At 38.9% G+C, this 13,062-nt stretch overlaps 2 protein-coding genes across 3 annotated transcripts; both read right to left on the bottom strand.

Moving 5' to 3' along the window:
- Positions 1-2,653: 2,653 nt before the first annotated feature.
- LOC130169786 (granzyme A-like) lies at positions 2,654-5,780 on the bottom strand. The gene is made up of 5 exons (XM_056376754.1): positions 5,676-5,780; positions 5,319-5,460; positions 4,368-4,506; positions 3,507-3,782; positions 2,654-3,416 (listed from the first exon to the last, which is right to left on the bottom strand). The coding sequence occupies exons 1-5, from the start codon at positions 5,770-5,772 to the stop codon at positions 3,264-3,266; spliced, it is 807 nt and encodes a 268-aa protein (XP_056232729.1). The 5' UTR covers positions 5,773-5,780; the 3' UTR covers positions 2,654-3,263.
- Positions 5,781-6,874: 1,094 nt separating this feature from the next.
- LOC130169694 (uncharacterized) lies at positions 6,875-13,040 on the bottom strand. Of its 2 annotated transcripts, none has more exons than XM_056376613.1 (6): positions 12,695-13,040; positions 11,665-12,033; positions 10,723-11,031; positions 10,389-10,511; positions 10,010-10,300; positions 6,875-9,787 (listed from the first exon to the last, which is right to left on the bottom strand). In XM_056376613.1, exons 1-5 carry the CDS (start codon positions 12,738-12,740, stop codon positions 10,191-10,193), a joined length of 957 nt encoding a protein of 318 aa, XP_056232588.1. In that variant the 5' UTR covers positions 12,741-13,040; the 3' UTR covers positions 6,875-9,787; positions 10,010-10,190. The 2 variants fall into 2 exon arrangements, with proteins under 2 accessions (XP_056232588.1, XP_056232589.1); XM_056376614.1 differs by having other exon boundaries at positions 10,389-10,508.
- Between the last annotated feature and the right edge of the window lie 22 nt (positions 13,041-13,062).

Raw genomic sequence — 13,062 nt, 5'->3', positions numbered from 1 at the left:
GGTGGGCAGCTCATCCAACACACACAGATGATGCAAGTCCAGGTAAACATTTACTCTCGCGTGTATGTGTGTTGGTGTGTGGGACAGTGATCACCATGGCAGAAATGGTTATTTAAACACGCCAAAAACAGTCATAAACACTCGTGCATTCATCCATTTGACAAATATAAGTTGATATGGGTGTGGTGAGCTTTGATAGTTTCGGTGGCACTGAAGTGGGCCTTTGAGCTTTTGTGGGTGGCTATGGAAACAGAGTAAACACACAGGCAGATGGTTGGTCAGTGATAATTCACTTACAGCTCAAATAAAGGACATGCTGGAATTTCCTGGGCGTGGTAACATTTTTTCCTTCACCTTTACAAAGGAGCAGGTCAGTTGCCAAGGACAGATTTTTTTTTTCTTCTTTTGTCTTACATTTTTGTCTCTTATGCGGACCTCTAATTCAGCGAAATGACACAGATTGTCATCAGTTTTTATCCATGCTAGTGTCGTGGCTGTATGGACGGCAAAGTCTGTCGGCCCACCACTTTTGTCCAGATTGAAATAGCTCAGCAACTATTGGACGGACAGTGTTGGGGAGTAACAGAACATATGTCAAAGTGTTAAGGATATAATAACAGTTTAAATAGGTGGCAATCAGAATACAGTTACATTATTAAAATCAATAGATTACATGAAGCGATTACCTGTTTCAAGCGTTAACTTATTCACTTATTCAACTTATTTAAAAGTTTTGTATTTGAGTTGAACACTTGGTTAAGTTGAACACTTGCCTACCTAGCGAGCTACCGGCCGAGCGAAACTCCTAGTGACTGTAGATCTGCCTGTTAGCACTGTTGCCATGGTAACTAGCTTGTCTAGCTAACATACAAAGCACAGAGTCGAGACCAGCGAATTTACAACACACATAATGTGTGATTTATGTTACTGTTATTTACATCTTTTTCAGCCTTTTCATGCTTTGGGAAAAACAGCAAAGGTAAAAAAAAACGGCCTTTTGTAGTGCCGTACTTATTTTAAGTGGATTAGTTGCAAGGCGACAAAGTGAAAACAAAATATTCTATGGAACTATAAATTTGTGATGTGTGTGTATGTATAGGTATAAGTATTTGTATTTGACTTGTACTTATAAGTATTTGAAATACATTACTGACGAATCCCCTGACTTTTCTCCTTCCATTAAGCTGACATTGTAGTTCTTTGATGGGTTGCCGTGAAATTTGAAATAGACAGTCATGTCCCCCTCAGGATGAATTGTAAAAAAACTTTGGGGAAACTTCAGCCTTGCCTCTGGTGCCATCACCTGGTCAACATTTTAATTTGCCAACCTACATGCAAAGTTAATGACAGTCCCATCAGAAGTTCTCAGCTGTGGATCGTGATTAGCGTTAAATATCAAATGTCAGATAGTAGAACATGTTTACACAATAAATTGGGTTGTTGCTAAATATAGGATTTGTTTTTATTTTCTTGGAAGATGTGACATGTGATGTGATATGTTTTTATTTGTTATTAAGGTGTCAGTGACTTTGCTGAGAACTTGGACTAAATTTAGTTTGCAGTTTGAATGACATCTTTCTCACCTGCCTAAACAAACTTAAAAAGAAAAAAGACAGCTCAAACCATACTGTATGTGCCTGAATCATGTTGAGCCAATTCTTCAAATGTAGCTCTGTAGGTTGCAGCAAATTTGCTTCACCCAGAAGTAATAGTAGAGTTTCCCAACCTGGGGTCACATAATACACCTCAAGCGTTGCAAGATGCTCACGAGGATAGAAAGCTGCGTTTTTGTAGGAGATGTGCTTTCAACTTATTATGTCATTTCTGTCTCAGTTGTCATTAGTTTATTCAAGTCTTACTCTTTATATACAGTCTATGGTCTTAAGGTTAGATTCTGAATTTTATGTGCACCATTTTCACTGCAATACTGTAAAAGGTGGACCCAAGGAAGAGTATTCATGCCGTCCCAACAACCAATAGGTGTCAAAATAAACAGGAAACATGGTATGTTTTCTATTTATCTACCTTATTAATCAAAACTCATTTTTAGTTTTACTTTTAGCTGAGTGAAATGATCCTAACCCCCGATTGGAATCTCCTTTCTGTAAATTACTGCGGCAGTAGCTACAGCAGAGAGCACCACCTAGTGACGTAGCATGAAAACTGAGTCCCAGGTCATAAAGAGTGGGTGTATAGACATGATTAGTAAGCTGAGCTGACACAACAAAACCACAAGAATTTAAAGTGGAGCAAATAATGCAGAGGGAGCAAATGTTTCAGGGAGACAAATGGGCCTCAGTCAGCTCACAGGAATGAAGGAACAATAGTATTTAAGATAAGGGAGACAAAGAAAATGATGAATAATCCGCCCAAAAACGTTACTGTGCCAACCTTAATGACAATGGCAAACATTTCCTTTTACTGGAAGTGGAAGTGTTTGACATGTGGTCACTGATAATGTCTCCTATAGAGGCATGTTTGCAGCATTGCGACACTTTGCACGTTTCCTGTATGGGGTCTTTATATATGGAGCGTTGTGGTTCAGAGCTTCATGTTCTCTGCGTTGACATTACGGTAATTGTCTCATGCAGGGAAGAGCTAGAGCTTTATCGACAGATGACCTCGAGAGGAGGAGGGAAGAAAGCACAAAACAGAAAATATTCTGTTTTTATTTTGATCACTGATCTTGCACAACATGAAACCAGAGAACTGAAACACAAACACAAAGAGATGTGAGGTGTGAGCTACAGAAATGAGAAGGTATTTTGAAAGAGATATAGTTCTACAATATGAAAAAAGAAAGAACAAAAGATAAGATGCCTTTTATATTTCTGACTCTGCCTTTATGACAGGGGAAAATGTCATTGTGTGTGGTTTTCAGGCAGTAAGAACATCGATCAGTGGTGAGGAAATAATTCAGCCTGAGAAGTGACCTTTAAGACAAAACCAAGAGACTTGAGCTGAAGCCTCAGTATCAGTTTATGCCTTTGATGCAGGAAGTGGTGAATCTGTCTGGTTGACAGGTTGAATAATGCCGCTGTGGTGTTTTGCGTTTATGCTAAAGATGGCTTATTGGTCTCAATAACAATAATTTTTTTAAAAATGTTATGTCTTGTTTTATTGCAGCAGACGCAGATATCTATGAAGAGCCTATAATTATCACATGAATATAGGATAAAGTGAATCGAGCACAAAAGAAGTCCGAAGATAGAAGTGGTAAATTTGCAAATACAAATTCATTAACAGTGGGGGCTGATTATATTTCATTTCTTCTTCATTGTCTTTTTGATCCAGTTGAGATGTTTTTCTGAGAGGAAAGTGTACACCCCGGGCTTTTTAGTCTGGCCACACTTCCTTCCGAAAGAAGTGACTCCAACTAGACCTTGACCGCACAACAGTGGGCCTCCTGAATCCCCCTGTACAGACAGAATAATGCATGACAGTCATTTCCAGGCAGATCAGGCAGTGATATGAAGGGTGGCCGTCTGTTTTACTTGTGCACTCACCTGACAGCTGTCGGCATGGTTTTTGCCATCAGAACCAGCACATATCATGCCACTGGTGATGACAGGTTTGCGGTTGTAGTAGTCGGGAGAGTTGCACTTCACTCTGTCGATCACAGTCACATTGACAGACATGAGGACGTCTGACATTTTATTGACAACGTTGTTCGTTTTCCCCCATCCAGCCACCAGACAGCTGCTGCCAGCTGCTGGATCCTTGACAGTGTTACCCAGCTTGAAAGGTTCCACTGTCTTGGTTTTCCTCACCGATTTGTCAAGCTGAAATTTTAAGAGAAGAAACATTATTCATTGATGCTGACTTTATATATATATATATATATATATATATATATATATATATATATATACATAAATGGATGAATGTGATGGATTGATGTGTGAACATAAATGCTTTCTTTTCTAGTATCCATCTTGAATAAGATTTCCACTCATAAAATTATATCATCAAAGTATCTATAAGAACATGGGGGGGTTTCAAGGTTTAACCAGATTATTGTTTGTATCATTCAGTGTTTGAATCACAGCACAACAATAAATGAAACTTTCTCCAGTTCGTGGGTTGAGAAGAAAGACTTGATTTTGGATATTGTCCACATTTGTAGGAAACTGAAGATAAGCAGTGAAGATAAGCAACTGCCTGACTGAACGGGCAATTATTGTATTTGGACCAAATGTGGTTTGAACAGTATCTCTCTCTCTCTCCTGCCCAAACAATCTAAGGAAGCAAATTTGATTTCAAACAAAAGCTGTTTCAAATATGCGTCACAAACAATCTCACACCACTTTCCTACAGTTGTTCCTCGAGGTGGTAATTCACTGCTGGTTACCATAATGTCACCTTACCTTGAGCAACATGAGGTCATTGACCAAATCTTTTGCATCGTAGGAGGGATGAGGAACTGACTTCTTAACCTTTCGGACCTGCCTGGATTTCTTTTCATTTGCTTTGATGGAGTGCACCCCCAGCAACACCGTCTTGATGCTGCAAGGCCAGAAACACAGTATTGCATTAGCTTACAGTTCACATAACTGTGACTTCATCACAATTGCCTCATTATATATTCCTGATCACTGTCATATAATTGGCTTTTAGTGAGTGAGCCTCAGAGACACATGTAGACCCACAGTGTTGGTAGCTGATTAGTGTTGAATGGAGAGTTCTGATATGACTGTGTTCCAACTGTTGAAGGTGTAAAACGACTCATGGGTGTGCACTGAAATAAAAGTGTAATGTTTATTCTCACTCCCGCAGAGTTACACTGAGAAAGACAGAATTGTGCATTTACAGATACTTTCATTTCCGATAAGCAAATCTTCCTCCGACGAGGCTACAATGTGTGGACATTTTTTGTGATGTTTTTCACTAAAACTCTAAATATTGGAAGATTAAATAATCAGTAGGCTACACAATATCTTTTACACCGTCCATTGAGAATAAACATTGGTTTTAGTGCATATTCTGAAATCTGGTCATTCTAAGAACATGCAGACGGGTGGCAAATTGAAAGAAAAACGAGTGGAGGAACAGGATGTCAATGCCCCCGTCACTGAATGGTTGCATGAGTATGAAAATGATGTGAATCATATGCTATGGCCTTCACAGTCACCAGATCACAATCCAATTAAACACCTGTTGGAGATTTTGGACCGACATGTTAGACAGCGTTCTCCACAACTATCATCAAAACACTAAATTGTCATGATTTGCCATGGAAGACACTTTTTGTTAGTTTGTTTGGCCTTTTGTGCGATTTCCTCTAATTTGTCCCCCATGTGTATTTATCTTGTTCTTACTTTTTACAGTGGGCAGCAGTCAGGACCCACGATGGATTGATCAGTATCCCTCCACAGATCGGTGTGTTGCTCTGCAGCAGAGCCATGTAAGGCATCGAGTGGGGCCGCACCTCGTTCCCATCAATAATCTCAGCGCCATGGCCTAAGACAAAACATATTCAGATAATTCATTTAAACAAAAAAGAAACAAAAAGTGAGTCAGTAATTGGTCGAGCACACAAAACATAACACTCTGCACCAGCTGCACAGTGATTCTGAAAGACAGCATTACTTTGCATTCTGCATGTTTACATGAATGAGCAGGATCTCACAAAGTAAATCACTCACATATATATTTAAAAAACGAATACTACTCACTTGACTGGACATTGAGGAGGACCATGAAGGAGAAGAAAACGGTGAAACCCCTCGGACACAACATGTTTCCTTGTCTCTGTCTTTGAGCTGGTGACATGAAGTGAAGCCCACCTCGATGCACATACTTGTATTTATGTGTTAAGCTCAAAGGATGTGGTTTGACCGTGGAAACGCATGACTCAGCATAATGGACGCAAGCACGACATGAGAGCTAATGAGAATTATCTTCATGCAGAAATCTGTGGTAATGGTTAATGTCATTTACTGGTCGTCATACCCAGGCTGTGAGGTGGAGGTTTTTTGTTTTTTTAAGTGATGCAGCTCGCATCATCTGAAAGTGGAGGCTGTTGATATTTTCTCAGCGACACTTATGAGTGATTTGAATGACTCTATGTTATGAGTCAGAAGAAGGAAAGACTGATGGAGAAAAGGGAAACCTCTGAACTGAAACAGAAGTGGTAGAAGTGAAATATCAAGAAATGCAGAACAAAAAAACTCAGAGGAAGGGTTTATTACTGGAAGCTATATCTTATGCTATATTAAATAAATACTTTACCATTTTGGAAAATATGCTTATTTGATCTTTGGCAGATCCATACCACTCTCATGTCCGTGTGCGAAATATGAAACTTCAGCCAACAGTGGGTTAGCTTAGCTTGCTAGCTTGCTCAGTCCAGTGGTAAAAAAAATCCACCAGCACCTCTATATCTATTTATGTAATCAGTTAATTAATCAAATAAACAGCTAACTGACATTATGATAAAACTTTAACAGATGTAAAGTGTCGAGTGTTAGAGATGCTAGTAGACAGACACAGCTAGCTGTTTCCACTTGTTTTCAGTGTGTTTATGCTAAGATAACTAGCTGTGGATGAGTGTAGCTTCATATTTCTGGCACAGGTATGAGCAGAGGCCGTGTGAAGCAATAATTCAGGGCAAGAGTTTGGCTCCATCCCCAGATTACAAAATACAAAAATGAGTGACTGCCCAACAAACATGAAAAAAAAATGTTATTATTATTATTATATTATATTATTATTATTATTATTAATAATATAATTTTTTAATGATAATTTAAAAAGAAGGAGAAAGTGGAGGCTATGAAACCCAATATAGGCTGTAATTATATGATATAAAACATTATAGTTGAAAGGGCAGAGGTCAAAACTACCCTCAGGTCACCGGGAAACGTCTCACGCTCTCGATGTGCTGTCTGCCACTGTGAGGTTAATCTTCTCAACTAACTCTCCACCAGAAAGCAAATAAGCATAGTTCCTGAAAATGTGCATCTTTTGCTTTAAAGTTCTTCAAATGAGCCAAAAAAGAAACTCCAATCATGTCAGCTGTATTACAGTATTCATTTATTAATGCGCAGCCAACAAAGACAACTACAAGTTGCTTACAATCAGGGAATCTGCAGGTCTTGAAAAATCTGTATAAAGCATTGAATTCAGTTTGCTCATTAAAAAAAATAATTTGCTGTAGACAGTAATATTGGTTATAAAATGTTTTGTTTCTCTTGTTGGGAGATGTAACTGACCTGTCGTGAATCTAAGAGGATGCTCTATTCTTTTTTTGTGGATTTCCTCTGTCTAGCTCACTACAGTCGTTAGGAAGCTTATTGTCTCATAAGTTTAGTGTCATTAATTAATCATTTCAAATCTGTTAATCCGTCCATCCATTCCATGATGCTTATCCAGGTCCAGGCTGCATTAATTAAATTAATTACAGTGCATTCAGAAAATGTTCAGACCCCTTCAATTTTTTCACATTTTATGTTTTTTCAAAATTCATTTCCAAAAAGCACCCAAAAGACTCTTAGACCGTGAGAAACAAGAATCTCTGGTCTGATGAAACCAAGACTGAACAGTTTGGCCTCAATTCTAAGCGTCACGTTTCGAGGAAACTAGACCTGACACTCAGAGTTGATTTACCCTCTGGTAGTTTCTGCCATCTCCGCACACGATCTCTGGACTGATGAGGGAGAAATATATATATATATATATATATATATATATATATATATATATTTTGGCATAAGACTGCAACATAATACAATGTGAAAAAATTAAATGGGTCTTAACACTTTCCAAATACAGTGTATAACCTTATGAATTATTGTTATACACTGCTGGGAAGGACTGCAAAAATTTGATATATTAATAAATAATTCTAGGTCACATTGTCCCTATTGGTTTTCCATCCTACTTTCATACAATGATTGGTATTGCATTGATTGCTGTTGATTGGGAAATAGGTAATAAATTGCATTTTAATAGATGTGGTATTAAAAAGGTCTTAAAACATGTTGAACTTCACAGGAATCCTGTACAGTACATTTCTACTGTCGAACAAAGTGCTGTTCAGAACCTCAAACAGAACGTCATGTAAAATCCCAAATGCAGCACTTAAGAAAATTTAACGTAGAAGCCTGAGGCACGTGAGCTGCAAGATTTATGGTCAAAATATTTTATGTAAAACGTGTTCATTGCCTAAATCATAACTCGTCATACCTAATCATACCTCAAGCTGAGGCCCCTAAGGCCTGGCTACATCTGACACATCGGATATGGTTTATTGACACTGTCTCCTAAATATAATACTAGAAAATATATAGAATTTTATCTGATGTGGTCAGCATGCATTAATGGAAACAAAAAAAAATCTAAAAACAAACAAACATAGACATAAAATACAAAGAAAATACATGTGTGTACTACCTAAAGTTGTGTCTCTGTACTTTCAGAATGTGCTGCCACGTTCACATTAAGTTTCCCTTTAAGCCTTGATTTGAAATGAAATTTTATCATAGCATAGTTTCACTGAAATAATGTTTTTAGTCAAGGCTTTTAGTCAGTTTTTAAGTAACGTCTGGCCAGGGACACCAGATGTAGTTTTCACATTTGCTAACCTCCTGCATTTTAAAATAAACTTAACTAAGTAACGGGATAATCCCTGTGTGAACAAAAAAAAAAAGCTGCACTCACACAGAGTCTTAATACTCTGATAAAACTACATTTAGAGACCATATTTCTAGCTACCTTTGTTGGGTTTACAGTACTAACCCAGGATTTAACTCAATCTCGAAGGAAAGAAGGCCTCACAATATAGATCACACTTACAAGTAAACCTTTGCGAACACTACAATCATCCATGTGTTCACTGTAGTTCATCCAAGCTAACACATTAGCTTATGCTATGGCATGGTGCATTATCTCAGTAATGACTAACTTGGGTTCACTCTATTTTAAGATCATAACCCTTTCATTTCTGAAGCAAACTTGATTAAAATAAGAAGAGAATAGTTATTAAATAAAAGAAAAATAAATACTGGATAGCGGAAATTACACATTTGATATGCTGATATGTTGGGCCTTCTCTGAAGGCCTGGAAGGCGCAGAGGGTTCCCCACTGCTGTGTACTGTGTGTACAGTATATAAATCTAAAATCTAAATCGAAATTGTAACTATCAATCTACAGCTCAGTGGAGCAGTGCGTCATTACTTTGCATATTGTAAGACACCTACTATGACTTCACGTGCCGTATACTCATTGGTCTAGTTATCAGTCATGCGCCTTAAAGGTTCTGTAAACGAGATTTTAAATGATAATATAACAGTAAACAACTATATTTTATGTAAATATATGGTGGAATAATGGCTTCCTGAGCAGAGAACAGAGTCACACCCCCTCTGCTAAAGCGCTCCAGCTTGACTAAGAACTGGCTCTTCTTCTCCTTGAAGCATAAGTGAATCGATGCCTACACAGTGTCACATGCCTGTTTTCATTAGTGACCGGCCACAGTAGGCATGGTAACATCAGCTAACTTGTTGTTACTGATACCATGAATGTGTGTGGCAAATGTTGCTATCGCTAGCTGGCCTACTGCGAGCATTGCTGTGGAGCATATCATGGCAATGCTGGTGCGCGCTAATGGTGGTGGCTGGTTTGTTGTTCTGATGACTCTCGTGCACACAGAGTAACTTTATTCAGTTGCGCTTCTTGTTGTGTGTTTAGTCGTCGCTTCCACTCGTCTTGCTGACTGAGAACTTCAGGGGGGGCGTAGTGCGACATCTAGTGGCAGTGACGGAAATTTACAGAACCTTTAAGCACCTGAGATCAAAGAACAAACAATAAAAATGACTTCAAAAGACGTGTAACTATGAACACGTTCCACCTGTTGTTTTTGTGTTTATATTCCTTGCATATTAAACTATTTAGCTTAACTTAAACCTTTAGCTTTAGCTTTACCTTTAGCTGATGACAGGCACCATGATCAGCACGATTAAAGCATGAAGCATGAAGCATTTTCATGTCTGTGTCCTCATGACTTACCAGGTGACTTCACCTTCTGGTCAAAAATTTGTTAAACTGACCAATTGTGTCCAATTCCATATTTTTTCATCAGCCCATCACACCATCGAGAAAAAAGTTAGTAAAACAGTCTTTCTCTGTCCTCTAGACCCCAGTCTCAAGGATTCCTCGATGGCGGTGTAGAATACAATTTTCCCCTCCTTTATTTGATTCCTCTCATTTTCTCAGGGATCAGCTCAATAACTGTGTCCTCAGTTGATAAGTCCACTGATGAGACCTCATGATCTGCATCATCATCATCATCATCATCATCTGGAGAAGGAAAAAAGGTCATGTTTAGGACGTATATTTGACTTGCATGTTTGTCATGAGGAGTGTCTCAGTATGTTCATTTTCTTACCCAAGAAAAGAGGCTTGTCTTTTCTCAGGATACAATAAAGAATCCACAAGGGAGGAGCCAGAGACATGAGCTTCAGTGACTTCAAAATGACAGTGATGACTTTGGACTGCTGAAAAGAATCTGCTGTGGAGGAGAAAAGATGTCCACATAAATAATCTCGACAGAGGCCTACTCCCATTTAAGAACAAATGCCTATTGTTAAAAACTAGAGGCATTAATTTATTATTTAATTACTTGATTATCAAATATATCACAGCATATGAATCACACAGCAATACAAAACAGTCCATACAGAATTAATTACAAAATTAATTAAAATAAATTACATTCGTACCTGTTTTGACTTGTAGAGCTGTGGGGTGACTTTGAAAGATCATTTTTCCACCAGTGACACTGTCGGGCCGAACGACAAAAGCAGCGATCTTGATGAAGTACTCAGTGGCTGAAGTTAAGTTGGAGATGTTGATGCTCATGGATGCAGAGCCACCAGTGTAGGAATAAAGGAGTGTGTCACACGTGCTGTTGCATGCCGTCACGTTGTAACCGTGTGGTGTCATTTGCATAAAAGCAGAGACGTTCCAGCTGAGATTCAACTGATCAGCGCTCACAGAGTCCACCGCCACTGGCTGTGGGGAAACTGGACCTGCGAGTGAGAGTGAGCGAGTCAGTCAGATTAGTTTCACACCTGTAGTCAGTTCACAGTTTCACATGGAAGTCTGTTTCACCTTGGGGTTACACTATGGCTGTTTTAAGATCCAGTATCACAAAAGATGAATGGTTTGGGTTCAGGCAGGTGGGGGTAAACACAAACACAGGTGTTACTAATAACATCAGCTATGGCTAAATGGAATTCGGCCATCTTTCATTTTATCATTTACACCTGTGCTTTTCCTGCTCCTACCTTCCTCCTCTTCTATGAATAATGATGACACGTAAACAGGAAAAACAAAGCATCTTGTACCACAGATAGATTCTCTGTGTCATGCTATGTTATCAAAAAGCTCAGGTAGGACAGGGTTTTTTTTCAGTGTGTCATATTCAAAGAGTTTTATTGTTAATGTTGCAGTTAAACCACAACAAAACACATGCAATCATGATGTCTGTCATATTTGGCGGCAAATTTGCGTCTGCCAAAATTAAAGCCCTAAATAAGGCCTTGTATTTACAGTACATGTGTATATATCTGTATGATACACAGTATTTAGGGGAATTGTTGTATGGGTGCATATGCATGATGTTTCTAACTTGTAAATAATAACAATGAAGTATTAATCACCCTGACAGACGAACATGTGTGGCTCATCACAGTAGCGAGCCAGCAGCTTCTTCTCTTTCTCCAACATGGCCTCCATACTTGCACACAGGCCTTCATAATTTCTCCTGTACCAGTATTCATAGCTCAACAACTCTCCGTTCACCCAGGTCCAGCCACTGAATATGCTCTGGCGCTGCAAACCAAGCCAAAAGCTGGCTTGGTTTGCATGCGTGGCATTGAGGAGAGTGAAGTATTGCTCTTCTGTGTTTAGGACAGCGAGGTCCACATGGTGCTTCTGACAGAACTCCCGGGCTTTGGACCAGGACATGGGTGTCTGGATCAGGTTGTAACGTGACGCGGTCTGACCCACTGCAAAGCCATGGCACACCACTGAGTCAGGGGAAATATCAAGAGAGGAAAATGGATAAGTTATTAACAGCTGTGTTCTGACCTGATTCCATGGCTGTGCATCCATTATTGAATCGGCCTGTTGAACTGTTGAGTGTATTCCAACAAAATGCAGTCCAACATTTGTTTTTGGTGATACAAATTAGTACTAAGACAAAACTAATATATTGTATAGCATGCTGTAGTATAATGTCTGTGCAGTCTGAACTAAATACTAAAGTTCTTCACCTGCACACTGGAACTTAACGAGACACAGAACTACTAAAGAGATAAACTACTACTAAAGAGATGCAACATGTTTTGTTACGTTTTTACACTGGAGCCCTTTAACATGTGCGTGCCCAGGGGCCTGTTGTCTCATACAGTCCCCTGTCCTTGAGTGCACCTCTGTCTGTAGTTATACAGTTGCTGTCAGATCACACTCAGTCTGCTGCTGGTTAATTTTTGTCCAGAGCTGCTCTGATAAATCATATAGTTGAAACTCAAAAATAACACAACTAATATAAATTACTGTTATAATTAACAGTAATAACTGTTGCACTTGGTATTACATCGTACAGGATTTCTTTAAATGATGAAACATAATACCATATTACAATAATCTCATAACATGCAAAGATAAAGATTTTTTGGAAAGATTTACCCAGAACAACCAGTCGCTGTAGAATCGGCGTCTCACAGGCAAACATAAAGAAGAATCATGTGTTTTTTCCTGGAAGGTGTGATTTATTCTTTTCATTGCTTTTCCATCTGGCAGCATTTCCCCAAATCTTACTGATATACTGAATGCTGCATATTCTGTGTTATGTCCAACCCATCCACTCTCCCTCTCTCGCCTGCCTAAGACTCCCTCTGCTTGGGAAGTTTATATCACTGTGGGGTGATGCAAGGAGGTGGAGGAAGTGGGAGTGCCCATGTTGCATGCTCACCTGTTTCCTGATGTGATCTCAAAGAGAAAACATGTAGAAAATGTGTCCACTTACTTCATTCTTGAAATACTCAAATTCCTGC

Source organism: Seriola aureovittata, chromosome 5 (genome assembly GCF_021018895.1).
Source record: "Seriola aureovittata isolate HTS-2021-v1 ecotype China chromosome 5, ASM2101889v1, whole genome shotgun sequence".
Classification (NCBI taxonomy): Eukaryota; Metazoa; Chordata; class Actinopteri; order Carangiformes; family Carangidae; genus Seriola; species Seriola aureovittata.
The sequence above is the reverse complement of the archived record's forward strand: the minus strand, read 5'-3'. Positions and strand labels throughout refer to the sequence as shown.